Source organism: Corythoichthys intestinalis, chromosome 3, assembly GCF_030265065.1.
Source record: "Corythoichthys intestinalis isolate RoL2023-P3 chromosome 3, ASM3026506v1, whole genome shotgun sequence".
NCBI lineage: Eukaryota > Metazoa > Chordata > Actinopteri > Syngnathiformes > Syngnathidae > Corythoichthys > Corythoichthys intestinalis.
The window spans coordinates 37,233,413-37,249,646 of record NC_080397.1 but is presented as its reverse complement, the minus strand read 5'-3'; the positions used below and the strand labels follow the sequence as shown (position 1 = coordinate 37,249,646).

At 37.7% G+C, this 16,234-nt stretch overlaps 1 protein-coding gene across 2 annotated transcripts in view; it reads right to left on the bottom strand.

Moving 5' to 3' along the window:
- The window catches only part of kat6a (K(lysine) acetyltransferase 6A), a 44,198-nt gene that overhangs the window by 11,386 nt on the left and 16,578 nt on the right, over positions 1-16,234 (bottom strand). For both annotated transcript variants that reach the window (XM_057831436.1, XM_057831437.1), the window contains exons 3-13: positions 12,285-12,393; positions 10,982-11,097; positions 9,826-9,907; positions 9,496-9,610; positions 9,015-9,331; positions 6,123-6,235; positions 5,797-5,912; positions 3,370-3,511; positions 2,390-2,551; positions 2,126-2,219; positions 1,757-1,988 (exon numbers count right to left, since the gene is read on the bottom strand). In XM_057831436.1, the coding sequence (XP_057687419.1) occupies positions 1,757-1,988; positions 2,126-2,219; positions 2,390-2,551; positions 3,370-3,511; positions 5,797-5,912; positions 6,123-6,235; positions 9,015-9,331; positions 9,496-9,610; positions 9,826-9,907; positions 10,982-11,097; positions 12,285-12,393 (1,598 nt within the window). The remainder of the gene's footprint in view (positions 1-1,756; positions 1,989-2,125; positions 2,220-2,389; positions 2,552-3,369; positions 3,512-5,796; positions 5,913-6,122; positions 6,236-9,014; positions 9,332-9,495; positions 9,611-9,825; positions 9,908-10,981; positions 11,098-12,284; positions 12,394-16,234) is intronic.

The following is a 16,234-nucleotide window of genomic DNA, read 5'->3' as shown; positions in this document are numbered from 1 at the left end:
CCTCACCAGGAACTGTTTAGTACTGCATCTCATGTCAGTTTGATAAATCGGAGTCTGCCACTGTAGCTCAAGAAGTACAACTGAAGTAGAATTTTCGGCAGGTCGTTTAACGTGTTATTTAGTTTGTCAAGTTAAACATTTCATTTTGTATTTAATTTTATGTTGTGCATTGTTGATATATCAGTACCTAATAAATATCAAATAGTTCTGTAATTGTACAGGGTGACCCAAAAAAAAGTTTACACTCAGTTGACTGCTTGTTTAAAAGCCATTGAAACATATCTAAATAGGTTGTCATGCTTAAGTGATTCATTAAGGTCACTCAATGCAGCTGGTAATCTCTCGTCTCTACAATTCCTGTGCTTCTGCTGAAAATGAAGAAAACTTTAGCTGTACCTGAATTGCTGCGTGCCGGTCCGACACCTACTGAGATTGCAGCAAATCTGAGAATATCCAGATGTGCAGTCTACAAAGTTAAAAAGAAGCTGAAAGATACTGGAACAGCCTCACGAAAACCTGGGTCTGGAAAACCCGATCTGTGCGGACCAAAAAGTTGATTGACAAGGTGATATGTGGCCACCCCAGAGTCCAGATCTCAATCCCCTGGATTATAGCATATGGGCAACTGTGGAGGACAGTGCCTGTAAGAAGCCACAAACTTCTGTGGCAGCCTTAGAGAGGTCCATTGTTAGATCTTGGGAAAAGATGACAGCATCCTACATAAAGAAGACCTGTCAAGCGTTCCGCAGGCGCCTGGAGGCTGTTGTGACACTTAAGGGAGGACACATTGAAAAATAGAGTGTACTGTACATGTTCTCTACAATAATGTATAATTTGTGATTAAATTCTAATTCTAAACTGAATAAACATGGCATTTAAGTTGTATTATGGCAGTGTAAACTTTTTTTGGGTCACCCTGTAGTATTGAGATTTATTTTTGTTTTAAAGTAATCAGAATAATAATTGGCTAATTTGTGTTTCAGTTATATAAAAAATATTTTGAACAATAATTGGTTTCAGTTTTTGGCCTAGGTTTTTTAATATTCCATTTTCTGTTTCCGCTAACATTTTTCATTTCGGTGCATCCCTATTGTAACCAATACCAGCACATCTTAAGCCCTGGTAAATTCCCATGTAAGGTGACGCGGGATTTACCCGTGTCATGGCTTTCACACATGGAGAGATGGGGACAGTTTCACAGACTTGTCCCGTGTTGGCGACTCGGCGCTCTCTGTGCAGGGAGGGCGGCCGGAACGATTTTATAACCCAGACATTATGTCATTTTTGGTTGGCATTAGCAACAAAATAAACCACACATTTCCAAAAAAGGACGATGGACTCTCGCCTCTATGATCCAGTAGCAATTTAATTTCGTTATGTTTTCAGTTTAATTTTGCTATTTCCAGTTTGCCATGTCGATAATTGTGATGTTTGTTTGTCGCTTTTCGTCTTACTGCGAAGAAAGAGGAAATGACGATCGACCCGCCGTGACCCGGGAATCAAACGCCTGCTTTCACATGTGCCTTGCCCCGGAAAAGTCCCAGACGTTATACTAAGACGTGACCCGTAAAATGTCCGCATTATCTCAGTGTCAGTCAACCTGGGAAATTGCTTTCACATGTAAGGGCTACCCGTTTATGTATGAAAGGGGTTTTAGAACAGTTTGTTGTTGTTTTTTTTAAATGGAGACGAGTGATCAATGCCATGTTAAAGGGGAATCTTTGCTTTAATAATGATATACATTCTGTGCTCTGACCTCTCTCCCCGTTGCTCGAGCATGTTGAGGCTGTGTAGTGTTGTAGTGATATCTTGCGGGCAAATCCCTGTCAGTTTGCTGAGCTGTCTAATTGTGATCTGCCGGTCATGGACCCTATGGAGGCACTCTAGGACCTCACTGCGCCAATAGGCCATGTAAGAAAGCCGACCAAGATCTGAGAGAGGCTTCTCTGGTGATCCAGGCTGGCCCTCACGCTTAGATAGCAAGTAACCTGCAAGGAGACAGCACACATTGCAAAATAGATGGCTATTAATAAGAGTATTGCTTTCAACATTTAAAATGTAACTTTTCTGTAATTATAGCCAATCAGAATTGTGTGTGATTTGCACAAGAAGGAAAGATTATTACTGAAATCAATGAGAAAGCGCCCGTAGCCCTTTCGCTGGTACTGCGGAAGAATCATGATGCATGATACGTTATATTTCTGTTGGCAGTGTTTCTCCTGAAAAGACACAGATATATTAAACCATTAGAGAATAATAATGACCACTTTATGGTTCAGGCCTGAGTGGAGATAGCTGCGTTTTGAGGCTCTGCAAGGGGGATGCAGCACAAAATGAAGCCACTGTGCTGTAATGACAACATAACGTTTTATAAAAAGAATATGTTTACCTTAGAAAAGTAGCCGACAAGGTGGCAACCTTTGCTGTCATTTTGTGTGAGGACATAGAAAAGGAAGGGCTCCACATCATAGTACAGTGTCTTGTGGTCGAGGAAAAGTTTGGCCAGTAGGCAGAGGTTCTGGCAGTAGATCGTGCTCACATTTCCATCGACCTATCAAAAAGATTATTGAAAGAACAGATATGAGTGCAAAAGGGAAGATACTCGTTCAGCCAATTCTAATTTGGAAAGAGGTTAAATACAGTTAAAAAAATGAACAAAAAAAAAAGAAGCTTTGGAATCAGCTAATGACTAGAAGATTAATAAAAAGGACATAAGGATTCAACAAAACAGACAGATACGGTTGACCCTTTACTAACCTTAGGTCTGAATAAACCTAAAGAGAAGCTATTGGTGGATGTGGTTTCTAGACAAACACTCCATAATATGCAAATGAAGCAGTATAACATAATGACAAACTCAATATTCGGTGTAATCATTACATTGTAAATTTTGTTATACATCATAAAATCAATATTAATTGACATTTGATAATTTACTTAATCCTATGAGAACAGCAGTGAATCAGCCCAACCTAATGTCTAATCAATGTTACTCAACTGTAAGTGAATGTACATTACTATGCTGTAATTGGAAGAATGTTGTAACAATGAATTTTGATTAAATTGCTTAACCATGAAAGCAGACATGACATTTTCTCATGCACTAATGCCTTTGTCTTAGTGCAAGTGATTTTGCAGGGAAGTTCTAAAGATTGACTAATCAGTCAAGAGTTAATTGCTGGTCATTTGGAATCGACTTGGCCGGACAATTATCTAAAGCAAAACTGTGAGAGAGAGCGAACAGAAATAGAGAGACCTAACATCAATGACAGTGGTGTATCTCTCTGTAGCAGGGTCATTCCTAATAATGCTTTTTGTCCATTAATTACAGAAGCATTATTTTGAACATCTTTCAGTTTCAGTGTTTACCTCAAAAACAGACACGTCGTCTTTCCTGTAAATCTCATTAGCTGGAGGATGGAACCAGCTGCATTTCTTCATGTGCTGATAGAGGATGCTACGGCTCTTCATGTAGCGCAAGCAGAATTCACAAAGGTACAGTTTGGGTAGTCTAAGAAAGAAATTAAAGGTGAGACACAATAAAGGTCAGTGCATTTTTTTTTGTCAACACAGAGTGTGTGTATTAGCAACAGAGACAGAGACTGACAGAGAGTGTCTATGTGTGTTTGTGGCTAATGCTATTGCTAGCTTGAGTCACAGCAAATTACAACCGATAGCTGAAAACAAGTACCGTATTTTTCGGATCATACGTCGCACCTGAGTATAAGTCGCACCAGCCAAAAAATGTGCAATGAAAAGGAAAAAAACATATATAAGTCGCACCGGAGTATAAGTCGCATTTTTGGGGGGAAATTTATTTGATAGAATCCAGCACCAAGAACAGACATGTCATCTTGAAAGGCAATTTAAAATACAATAGAGAACAACAGGCTGCATAGGTGTACGGTATGCTAACATTGCATGTATTGCTGCAACGATTAATCGATTAACTCGAGTATTAAATAAGAAAAAAAATATTCGAATTAAATTTTGCTGTCTCGAGTATTCATTATAATGTGGCGTTGTAATGGTTTGTTTTGAAAGTGTTTGCATTTTTTTTAATGATTTGGGTGCATACACTGCCTTCTAGTCTGCCTCATTTCACATGGCTGAATCCAGCCGTCCCGTTAAGAAGTTTTTGTTTGAGCTAATGTTTTTTTTAATGCATTCGTAATTTAGTTTGAAGGTATATTTAGCCATTTTTTGTGGGAATATGTGTTTGAACTATTTGTCAAGAACATTGTAAAAAAAAAAAGTTGGCATTTTATTGCATTTAAACTAGCGGACTTTTGCTATATACGTTAGCCAATTGTTCTTTTGTTGTTGTACATATATCCTCATTTATTTATTTTTTTATACCGTTTGAGGCTCAGGTCAGGTATTTTAATTTTTTTATGTTCCTTATCCGATTATTCGATTATTCAAACTAACTTGTTCATTGATCAATCGACTACTAAAATAATCAATAGCTGCAGGCCTAATAACATGACGCTAGAAGTTAGATCGGGCCTAAAAAAATCCAGCCCGACTCGACCGGCCCGCGGGTTTTAAAACCCGACGTGGCCCGAGCCCGATCAATTAACTTGATTTGCTTGCCCGAGCCCGAAAAAACCCGAAATTTTATGTTTTATTTATTTGGAGGCACGAGCCCGAACAAAAAGACGAAATTTTATGTTTTATTTGTGAGGACTCAGGACAAGGAGGAAATGCGGGGATGCGATGTGTGGTTGCATTTTGTGTGATCACGTTAGTGACGATGAGGTGCATATATGCATAATGCTAACAAATTAAAGCCTGTCGTTTGTAACGAATTCTCCCAGTTAAACAAGACTGTAAGATGGATATTCAATACACATTTATATCTTTTATATTTGTGTGTCTGTTCTAACAGGCGGATAGTGGATTTGACAATTATTTTAATCTCCGAGTTGGCAGAAAAAAAAAAAAACGCAAATTTTCTCAATGTTTAAATAGTATACACATTTATATGATCATTATAAATGCATTTACACAACGAAATAACGCTGGAAAAGTTAAATATATTTCTCTTATGAGACCAAAGCGCCACATTCGTTTACATTCAGGGAAGCCGACACAGGTTTCCGTATAGCACCTTCAATAATCAATTTGAATCCTTTCCATATCCCACTCCTACCGCAGTTGTTTTCTTTTCAATTCCCCTGTCTTTAGTTTGTTTTTCACTCCTATAGCTGCTCCATATCGAAAAGGAAATACCAGGATGCTCGTGGAGGGCGCCGCAGGGCGCTGGGAGGGGAAGATTGAAAAGAGAGCCACTGCGCCTTCTCTGTTTTATCCAAATTATTTTATTTAACGTCCATACATCGTTTTAGTATAAATATATGCATATTTATTTTTAAAAAGTTACCGAGAGAGAAGTCGGCCCAACCCGATCGTAAATAATCACACATAAATCGCTCCAGAGTATAAGGCGCACCCTCTGCCAAACTATGAAAAAAACGGCGACTTAGTCTGAAAAATACGGGACTAAACAGATTCACCTGTACATAAGACAATGCGAGATATTTTCTAACTAAATAACTGAAAATATTCATACCAACATCTATATAAGACAACAGAAATTTGCAAATTAAATAACAATTTCTATTCATCCAACATCCATCCATCCTCTGTTAAACTCCTGATTTTCATTCAAGACCTACAGTAATTTTATTTGTATCCAGAAGCATGCCAGTATCGAATGAAAACTGGACATGTTGACACAATATAAACTAACAAAAACAGGCAACAGCAAATACATTTGAATAATATGTGCACCTGCTGTACTCCTGCGGGTAGGGAGAAGAATACCACGTCTGGATGTCAAACTTTCCGAATTCAATGACTGCTGGACATCGCATCTGCGGGTCTGGTGGACCTGTAACCCCGACTTTCTATTGGAGTGAGCAAAGTTAAGAAAATCTATGAACACAAGGAGTAAGGGGGAAAGGTTACATCCAACATTACCGGTAGAGGTAACTCTAAGATGTGTGTGAAGAAAAAAGATGAGAGCAATAAAATGACATCATATGCTCCGTCTCCTCTAATCAATCATTCCACACTGATTTTTAGGGGGGATTTTTTTGGGCTCATCAACTGTATACCTGTAATGCTAGCTCCTGGATGTGTCTGAACAGCTCAATGTCTTTTTCTGTTAGATTTTCATGACCAGGCGGTCTGTCATCATCATCGCGCCAGTCGCTGCCTTCCTGATTGTCTGACAGTGGGAAAAACAAAGCAAAAAAAAAAAAAAACATGCAAAGTCAAATACTCAATAAGTGAAGAATCAAATGCTTTTGAGACTTCTCGGGAATTCAGAAAAAAACAAACAGTACAGTGGTACCTCTACATACGAAGTTAATTTGTTCCAGGACCTTGCTTGTAGGTCTAAATGGTCATATGTCGAGCAGGATTTTCCCGTAAGAATACATTATAATTCTATTAATTCGTTCCATAGAAAACCTCCACTAAATCCTTAATAAATACAGCTGGTACAATTACAAATTGCAAATACACATAGCAAAACAAATAAATTATAAATAAAAATCATTTATAATAATTCCTGTAACAATGTAACGAATCAGTTTCTAACGAATCGGTTTCTAATGTGGCTGACGTTTTTCGCGCGCTGTACCTGAACGTACCGCGTGGCTGACAAGACAGTGAGATAGAGAGTGTCGTAGAGATTTTACTTTCTCTTTGAATGTTTTTGGTGCTAAAACGATTAATCGATGATAGAGCTGAAACGAATACTCGAGCAATTCAACTCGAGTTTAAAAACTGATCCGAGTAATTTCATTCACCTCGAGGAATCGTTTAATTTTAACAGCTCTAAGCATCACGTTTTGCCCTGACTATTTTTAATGCGGGACAATGCGCTGAGGTCACGTGCATAGAGGAAGAAGCAAGATTACCTTACTGCGGCTACTACCGCTACAAACTACGCCGACGTTGCTAAAAACTAGCCCGCAAGATGCTACGGTGGTAGCAGGTAGCGTCTGATGGGTCTCATAGATATCACATGTATATAGAACTAGATGCGAAATGACAGACTGGGCGGCATTAGTAAACAGCCGCCATCTTAAAGCAGTAGACTTCTCAACGCTAATAGATAAGATTAACGTTACTGTCAATCGCTCACGTCACGTTAGCCTGCGGAGGGCTAGGTTTCTATTATGGTAATTATGTCGATGCGTGGTTAACGTGTCTTACATACAGGCTTTATTTAATCTGTGAAAACATAGCGTTGTAGAGTGAAGAGGGTGTAAAATAAAACCATAATAAAGCGAACTGTCAATTTTAGCTCAGTAGTCATTGCTGGATAAAACACCAAGTAGCACTGGTCCCCAATGTGCTCCAATACAGCAGGTATCATACATTTATTCTGAACACTGCAAAACCTCAAAATCCTATCAGGACTTACAGTTTAGACTAACTTAAAAATTAACTAGAACTTAAAAATAGCTTGACACAAAAGGGAATTCAATTGAAACACGTGGGGAAAAACACCTAGCTTTTAAGTGATGTGTGTTTTTAAGCGTAATGACATTTTTAGGTAAGAAATATATATTTTTATAAGATCAAAAAGTTTTTTGAGTGAAAGCAGTGAATGTCTTTTTTTATTCTATTTATTATCTGAGATGCAATTGTTGGCTGTTTTCAACAATGTACATCGAAAATAAAGACAGTTGACTAAAAATGGTTCAATATTAGATGAAATGTCTTGTTTTCTCATGTATATTTATAATTGCCTTTTACCTAAAAAAAAAAAAAAAAAAAAAAAAAAAAAAAGTTTTATCCGATTAATCGATAGAATTTTCAGTCGATTACTCGATTACTAAAATATTCCATAGCTGCAGCCCTAATCGATTAACTCGAGTAATTCGATTAGAAAAAAAAGATTCGAATTAAATTTTGCTGCTTCGAGTATTGGTTGAAGTGGCGTTGTAATGGTTTGTTTTGAAAGGGTTTGCTTTTAGCTGTATTGCTCTGGGTGGATACACTGCCCTCCAGAGGCAACAGTGAATATGGCATCACATTTCACATGACATCCAGCTGCTTCCTGTTATGACCAACATTAGTTATTGTTTGAGCTCAAGGTTTTTTTTTTTTTTTTTTGGCATTCCTAATTTTGTTTATAGGTAATATGTGTAATATGTGTTTGAACCATTTAGGAGCATTTATAAAAATATTAGCATTTATGCTAGTGGACTTTTGCTCCGTAAGTTAGTTAGCCAATTGTTCTTTTGTTGTACTTTGATCCTCATTTATTATTTCATACTGTTTGAGGCTCAGCTCCGGTATTTTAATTTTTTTATGTTCCGTATCCGATTACTCGATTATTCGAACTAACTGGTTCATTGATTAATTGACTACTAAAATAATTGATAGCTGCAGCACTAAATGTTTTGTTGCTGGAATCAACTGCAGCGGACAGTAGACGTGTTGTGTTGCACAAGTTGATGGACTAAATGATTAGAAACCTGACGAAGCTGGTGATTTCTTTGGCAACGTTACCACAATAAAAATTGTCACCTTTATAATAAAGACTGGCGAACGGAGGAGGACAGTTGGGATTGACATTGTAGAGCCAGTTCATGGACGCGAACACCACGCTCATATTTTACTATCATTTCCATCTTCATTGCAATCGTAAGCGTCACCTTTTTCACCACCTGCACTAACTTTGGAACCTGTGTTTTCACTCACAAGAAAATCCGCCGTGCGTCCGTCTTCCGGCCAAACAAAGAAATTGCGGCGCTGTCAAAAGTTGTCGTATTTTGAGGACGTCATCAGATGTAGAAACAAATGGCGATTCAAATTTTACGTCGGATGTGTCGAGGTACCACTGTATTTTGTAGACTTGGGAATGCTTTGGCTTAAAATTGTTTTCACTACTATATTTCAGAATATTTTTAAAGCTCCAAACAGCATCTATAAAACAGTCTAACGATATAAGTAGGTGGTAAATCAAGAGAACCAAATATTTAACATACCTGTCCGATCATCTCCATCTCCTTTGCGATTGGCTTTCTTTCTGATGCGACACTGCTCTGAGTAGTCCACAACTTCCTGGCGTGCTTTGCGACCCTCAGGCGAAGGTGTAAAAAATTTAGTGAGGGCATCGATTAATCCCTTGGTCTTGTTGTTAAAGCGAAGACTGCTGTGTGACAGGTCGTCACTATCCCGCATTGAGAAAAGTAGTCGGTCATCACCGGGGTAACCTTCACAAGAGGAGCTGGATGAGGAATTAGGTGAGGCCGAACGCTTCCGTCGAGCACGGCCAACCAGTTTCTTGAAGGGCCGCCCGGGCCTGAGTAGACAATGAAGAGTCAAGTTACCATTTTTGACATGGCTTCATAAATCCTGTCTGTTAAGTTCCATAGCAATGCCTTGTTTTTAACAACAAACACAAGATGATGTGAATGAAAAAATGGTGCAGCATAATTGCTTTTTAGAAGCTGAAGGCTTCTTTACCTGTTCTTGGGCCGGCCAAGTGGTGCGTTATAGCGCCGTTTGATTTGTGCTGCCTTTTCATGTAAAAGATTCTTTCCCTTCTTCCTGGGTTGGCAGATTTGACAAATCCACATGCCTTTAAAAAAAAATACTTGTTCAGTCTTAGGAGAAACAAAGCCACGGAATCATCTGATTCCACAATACTCTGTTGCAGGTTTTATGTGTACTTTATCTAGAAATATAACTGTCACCTAGTCTTTGAGACAGATTAGAGAAATGGCTTTTTATGAGTTTGTAAAGATATAATAGAGCCACAGGTACAAAGTTAAAAAGGCGGTTCTGTTTATTTACCTTTCGGCATCCGCGTGAGGGGTGGATCACAGCATTCCATGTGGAAACCCCGGTCGCATGAATCACAAAATAACATATTGTCCTGAACACAAAACACAAACACACAAATGGTTCAGGAAGTATTACCTAAATAACCCAAAACATCAATTTGTTGGAGATTTGATTTTTCCCTTTGTTTCTTTTGAAATGGAAAAATAAACCTAAACCTTTTTAATTATTCACAGAGGAGTAATATCAAGAATAGCAACATAAAAAAAGTGGCAATAGTAATAAATTAAAGGCCAAGCGATATATATCAGGTCGAGATATGGACCTTTTACAGGATCAGCCATCAGCCAATATAAAGGAGAATTTATGTTAGCTATTTGGGTGCTGATGTGTCCTATAAAGGTCGAGTGATATGTTGACCGTAATATATCAGGCGTATTTATACTTTTTTCAAGATGGCCTGATATCAGACGATATATAGCCAATATAGTAGAATGACTGTTATCCTCACTTTTTGCGTGATGATCTTTGTTAATCGTGATTTTGCACCTAGTTGCCAGTGTTACGAAAGGGACGTAAAAATGAATTGAACCTCCCTAATGAGACATTATATAGTGACTGGTACTATTACTTTTCATAATCAACCTGCTTAAAAAAAAAAAAAAAAAAAAAAAAAAGCATATCCGCCTCAAATATCAGCTTAAAAATTGCTCGACATCAGCAATTGGCTGAATTTATTTTTAAAAATTGATATCAGCATTGGCCTTTGAAAATCCCATATCGGTTGACCCCTAGTAATAAACCTGAACCTCTGGTTTGCTATAGAACCGTACTGAGCATGTTGAATGAATAAATAACAACATTGTTTATTGAGCAGAATACTTCATTTTCTTCTAAAATGATCAACCTCATAATTAAAAAGTCTTAGCGACAAATCGTGCAAAACGGAAAACGTAGGTGCTTGGTTGTATCTTTTGAATCACAGTGATGTCTGATACATCTAAATAACAATGAACAAGGCAGGCGGACTAAAATAGCACAATCTCAGAACTACAGAAGTACAGATACAGTATGTCTACGTGCATATCTATCTGTCTCTTAAGCAAAGAACAGAGCCTTCACTGCCACTTTTCACCTGCCACTATGCTGTATTCGCTCATCCACTCACCGCATTCTTTCCTTGATCTTGACAGCTGCTGCAGGTTTTGCATTCGATGCACTGCCACCACAGTGCCTTGACTCTAACCGTAAGCTCTGGAGAGAACTTGAGACAGGACGGGTGGCCTGCAGACAGGTAGAAGCGAATTCTCAAACACGTTTGTCGTTGTCTTTTGTGGCTGTTGACTGACAGTGGTGACCCACTTGCATCATTAGATACGTAGCAAGGGAAAAGCATTTGGAATTTTAACAATCCTCATTTGCTCACTAAATCTAACCTGCTCCCAGTGTTCTAACAAATGACAGACTGTCAGTGCTTTGCTTTGCTTTGGGCTTGCTTGATGAGCAGCCAGTGAGAAACCTGCTGCAAACGACAAGGGAACATTATCTCCCTGCATTAACTTAACAGAATCTTGTTCGGCAATAATAGTCAGAGGTGGATTACACATTAGTGACGACAAGGAGGAAGCGCCGGTGAAATCTCAGCTGTGGATGTCCTTAATCTTGCAACACTTTCATCACAAATACAGATGTAAACAAATGTCAATCACGCCGAATCAAAGATAGCAATGTCAATGTTTTAAAACAGTAAGGTCTTCTATTTTTTTCTGTGGTAATCAATGAAAAAATAAACAAGTGCTAAGATTGACGGACAAACTAAGACTTCAGTTAGAGTATGAAACATCAATTTTGACTACCACGTTATCAATTTTCATTTCACAGTTTCGTTGAAACAGTAAAAAGAGCCTGATCTCTACTTATTGATTTGCACAAAGTACTAAAGTACTATATAAGTTGCTGGCATTGTATAAAATAACTGCCAGAAAAAAATATATATACAGCGTATATTAAGGAGCATTGATATCAGTAATGGTAAAGAGTAATACAACACATTATTTGTTTCAGACCAGTGATCAGGTTAAAGTTACTAAAGAGGGCTCCAGACACTACCTGAAGGGGGGAGCCTAAAATTAGAAACAGTGAATAGACTATTAAATTTTTCATCTGATCGCACCTATGCGGCCAATAAATTTGCAGTTAAAAAAAAAAAAAAAAAAAATACAATTCTTGAATGTTTTTTGAGTGACAAATTTCCACTCCATACTTAACTCCAGTTGTTGGTTGTAAAGCACAAATGAGCCGTTACTGTATTTATCAGTAAAAAAAAAAAAAAAAAGTGACAATTAGCAGAAATGGGAATTTTTACACCAAGACAGAATATACATTGTGCAACTCTAAATGTTCTCTTTGCATCCCTAAAATTTCAGGTTAGGGGCCACACTATGAAGTGTATGAAGAATTTTAAGTCTCACCACTATTGCCACAGTCTGCGCAGGAGATGAGTTCCTCAGGCTTCTTATCGCGATTCTGCTCCTTGGTCCCCAAACAGAAGCTGCATATGGGGATTGGCTCCGCCACCGGCTAAAGGGAAACATTACATGGTCAATATGAAGGTCAAAACAACGGTGTCAAACTTTTTATGAAAAACTGTGTGTCAGTAGTAGAGCAATAATGGTAGACACTGTATGAATAACTGACTGTGATGACCAATATTATGACAACACATTTAGTACACACTGACATCTGTCAGTGTTTCAATATTCTTTTGATTTAATGATAGATGGGAGCAAAGAGAGTGGCCAGTGCAAAGAGTGTATGGACAGAGTGCGACCGCTGGAATATTGAAAACTATTAAACAATGCAGAGCATTTTGTTAAAACCTGTTTAAATCATTGTAATCTTTTAGTCATTCAAGTTGTACATGAGCATCTCAGACTGAAACACTCCTCAATAGCACCATCAAGACATATGCTTATACCGCAGACAAATGTGACAAGACATAAACCTGGAAGAAAATAATCCCCATTTCAGCTCTTAGAAAAGTGACCCAGGTCAGTATTAAAACAAGTTTAAACAAGACAAAATTAGTCTTAAAACCTACATCTCAGTTTATTCTTTAGCCCTTTCCTGTTGACTATTCATTCACTTCCACTATTTCATGATATTTCCGTTTGTGGTGATTCTAAAATGTTAGTAGAGCTGAAACGATTACACGAGTAGTTCAAGTAACTCAATTTTAAAAATTGATCGAGAAATTTTCTCCATCTCTAGGAATCGTTTAACTTTGCCAGCACTAAGCATGGCGTATTGCCCGTAATACTTTTAATGCGGCACAACGCGCTGATGTCACGTGCATACAGGAAGAAAACAAAGGCGGCGGATATATTTGATTTCAACCATTCCTGAATATAGAGGATAACGACGAAGAAGCCAACGAAAGTGAAGAGAAAGGCACCAAGAAAAAGCAGAAAATGTCAAAAATGTGTACAGTATTCACTGTAAAACAGCATTTGCATAACCCTATAGCATGTCTTCAATGCTGCAGCTCTACCGAAGGCACCCCATTTACTCCGAGAGCGGAGAAGCGATACTGGGGAAAAAGTCATTTTAGGTTAACATAGCGCTAATAAATAAGTAATAAGTAATAAGTAAATAAATAATAATATTATTGCTGTACCTTGCTACCATAACGTTAGCCCTGCGGAGGGCTTTCTATAAAGGATTTCTATTAATTATGACTACTGTCGATGCGTGGCTAACAAGTCTTTCATACAGGCTTCATTTAATATGTAAAAAAACAGCACTCCAGAGTGATAAGGGTGTAAAATAAAAACATAATAAAGCTGTCAATTTAAGCTCGCTATTGAAGGATAAAGCACAAAGTAGCACTGGCGCCTAACGTGCCACAATACAGCAGGTATCATACACTTATTTGGAACACTGCAAAAACTATCAGGACTTACAATTTAGACTTAAACTTACAACTTAACTAGAGTTTAAAACTAGCTTCACATAAATGGAAATTCAATTAAGAGACACAGAGAAAAAACACCAAACTTTTAAGTGATGTGCCTTATCAAGCATAATGACATTTTTAGAAACCCTAAACCCTAACCTTAAGGAATAAGATTTTTTTTTTGGGAAGTTTTTTAAGTGAATGCAGTGATTTTTTTTTTCTAATCCCATCTGAGATGCAATTGTTTGCTGTTTTCAACAATGTACATTCAAAATAAAGACACTGATTGTCTACCAATGGTTCAAAATTAGTTGAAATGTCTTGTGTTCTCATGTAAATCCATAATTGCTCTTTACCTAAAAAAAGTTTTATCCGATTTCTCAATTAATGGATGCAATTTTCAGTAGAATACTCGATTACTAAAATATTTGATAGCTGCGCCCTAAATGTTAGTATAACACAAGTAAAAATTTGAGGGTGCTAGGTTATTAGTAGAGGTGTGCAAAATTTCCGATTCTTAGATTATTCGCGATTCGGCCGTGGAAGATTCGAGAACGATTCACAAACATCCAAATTCCGATTATTGAAATATGCCAAGTAAAGCGGAAGTACAACACACTCAGCGCGCCGCGCGGACTTCGGGACGGAACGGAGCGGGAGTAGCTAAACATTATGCTTCTCATTAACCGGCCCCTCGGGTAATGCCAACGCTCAACTAACGGCTCTAGCTCAACTCATGCCACGAGATAAAAAAACACAACAACATACCTGACTGCTGCCGAAAAGCTGCTACAAGTACAGCTAAGCTACATAATGTTACGGTAGATATCATTTATATAGGACTAGATGGATTATAGACTCGGTAGCGGTAGCAGCACATCTGCAAAAAGCTAGATGCGGGCGTTAGTAAACGGCCGCCATCTTAAAGCAGTAAACTTCCCTGCAATGCTGTTGTAGCGAACCTTCCAAGCAAACCTAATTAACTTTTTATCTAAAATACTCCTAAATCGGTAAAATATTGACTTGAATCTATCTTTAAAATAGTTTTAAAACTTTCACATGTCAAAAGTAGACAAAAGGGAAATTATGGAATAACGGGAGCAATTTTAACAACTTTAACGGTTGATTCACAACATTAAATTAATTGAATGTAGTTTAAAGCTGCTGATACAGAATGGGGACTGGAGTTTTTTTATTTAATGTTATTTTTGTATATTTGTTTACTGCTATATGTTAACTTGATACTGAAATAGTAGTTTGGTTTAGCCTGAGAGTATTTTTGAACAATTTTGGAACTAATGTACAAAACTTTATTTTATAAAAAAAAAAAATTTTTTTTAAAAGGGAGGGGGGTGCATCAATAATCGTTTTATAATCGAATCGGAGCCTCTGAATCGTAATCGTAATCGAATCGTTAGGTGCCCAAAGATTCCCAGCTCTAGTTATTAGTCTGGGTAGTAAATTCATTTTAATGAATTGCAACCAAAATGAGAAACATCAAAGCCAATGAACACTTTATGCATACCTAATTACAACACCTTGTCAGAAAAATTCAAATGCCGGGATTCCGGCAATACGCCAAGGTTCTATAATAAGAAATGGACACCATATCGTCAGCCTGTCAAAGACCATACAAGTGGCAACCATACAAGTAGCGTGTTTATCTATGACAAACATTGGCATATCTAACAGATCTATTTATGACTAATAAAATTAAAATTTTTCTGATAAACAATATTTCATTATAATAAATCACATTTGCAAAACACATAAGCACTATTAAACTTTGGTACTCATTATCAGCGAGTGTACTCAAAGGTAAGTGTGTATATTCGCAGTGTCTCAAAAAAATTGGTATCGGTCCAAACACAGCTAAACATGCTGAGAGTTTAAAAAAAATGACTCAATCATCAAATTGTCCATTTAAAAAACCCTTTTAAAGTTAATAGAAAATATAACAAGTTTAACTCTTCCAACGCTGCATAAACATCACTGTGTATGTATGTGTGGGTATGGTTGTGGAAGCATGGGAGGCCAGTAGGTCCTGACAGGGACAGGAGCTTGATTTATTGGGTTAATTTTCTTTAGACTGAGCCACCTTCCTACAGCCTCCTCTAACACTGCCACCCGTGCACTGGGATGGTGGGAGAGGCATGGCGAGTGGGTGTCAGGAAAGGAGGTCAACAATTAAAGGAGGGCTGTAAAGAATAAGCGGCAAAGAAAGGGGATAAATTAAACATGCTGCGTGAAAATGTTCAATTTGTAATTCTCTTGCAGAGAAAAAAACAGGGTAGCAATCCAGCAGGGTACCGCATTATAACTGCATTTTCAAACAGATTTGTGCATCTTGTTAGCAAAAAAAAGCTATAATGACCTTAAATCATTAAACAGGTTGAAGTTAACTTTTTGGGGAACTTGCCAATTTACTTAAAAATGAGCTTGCTCTGCTAAGGTACTTCAGCCAAT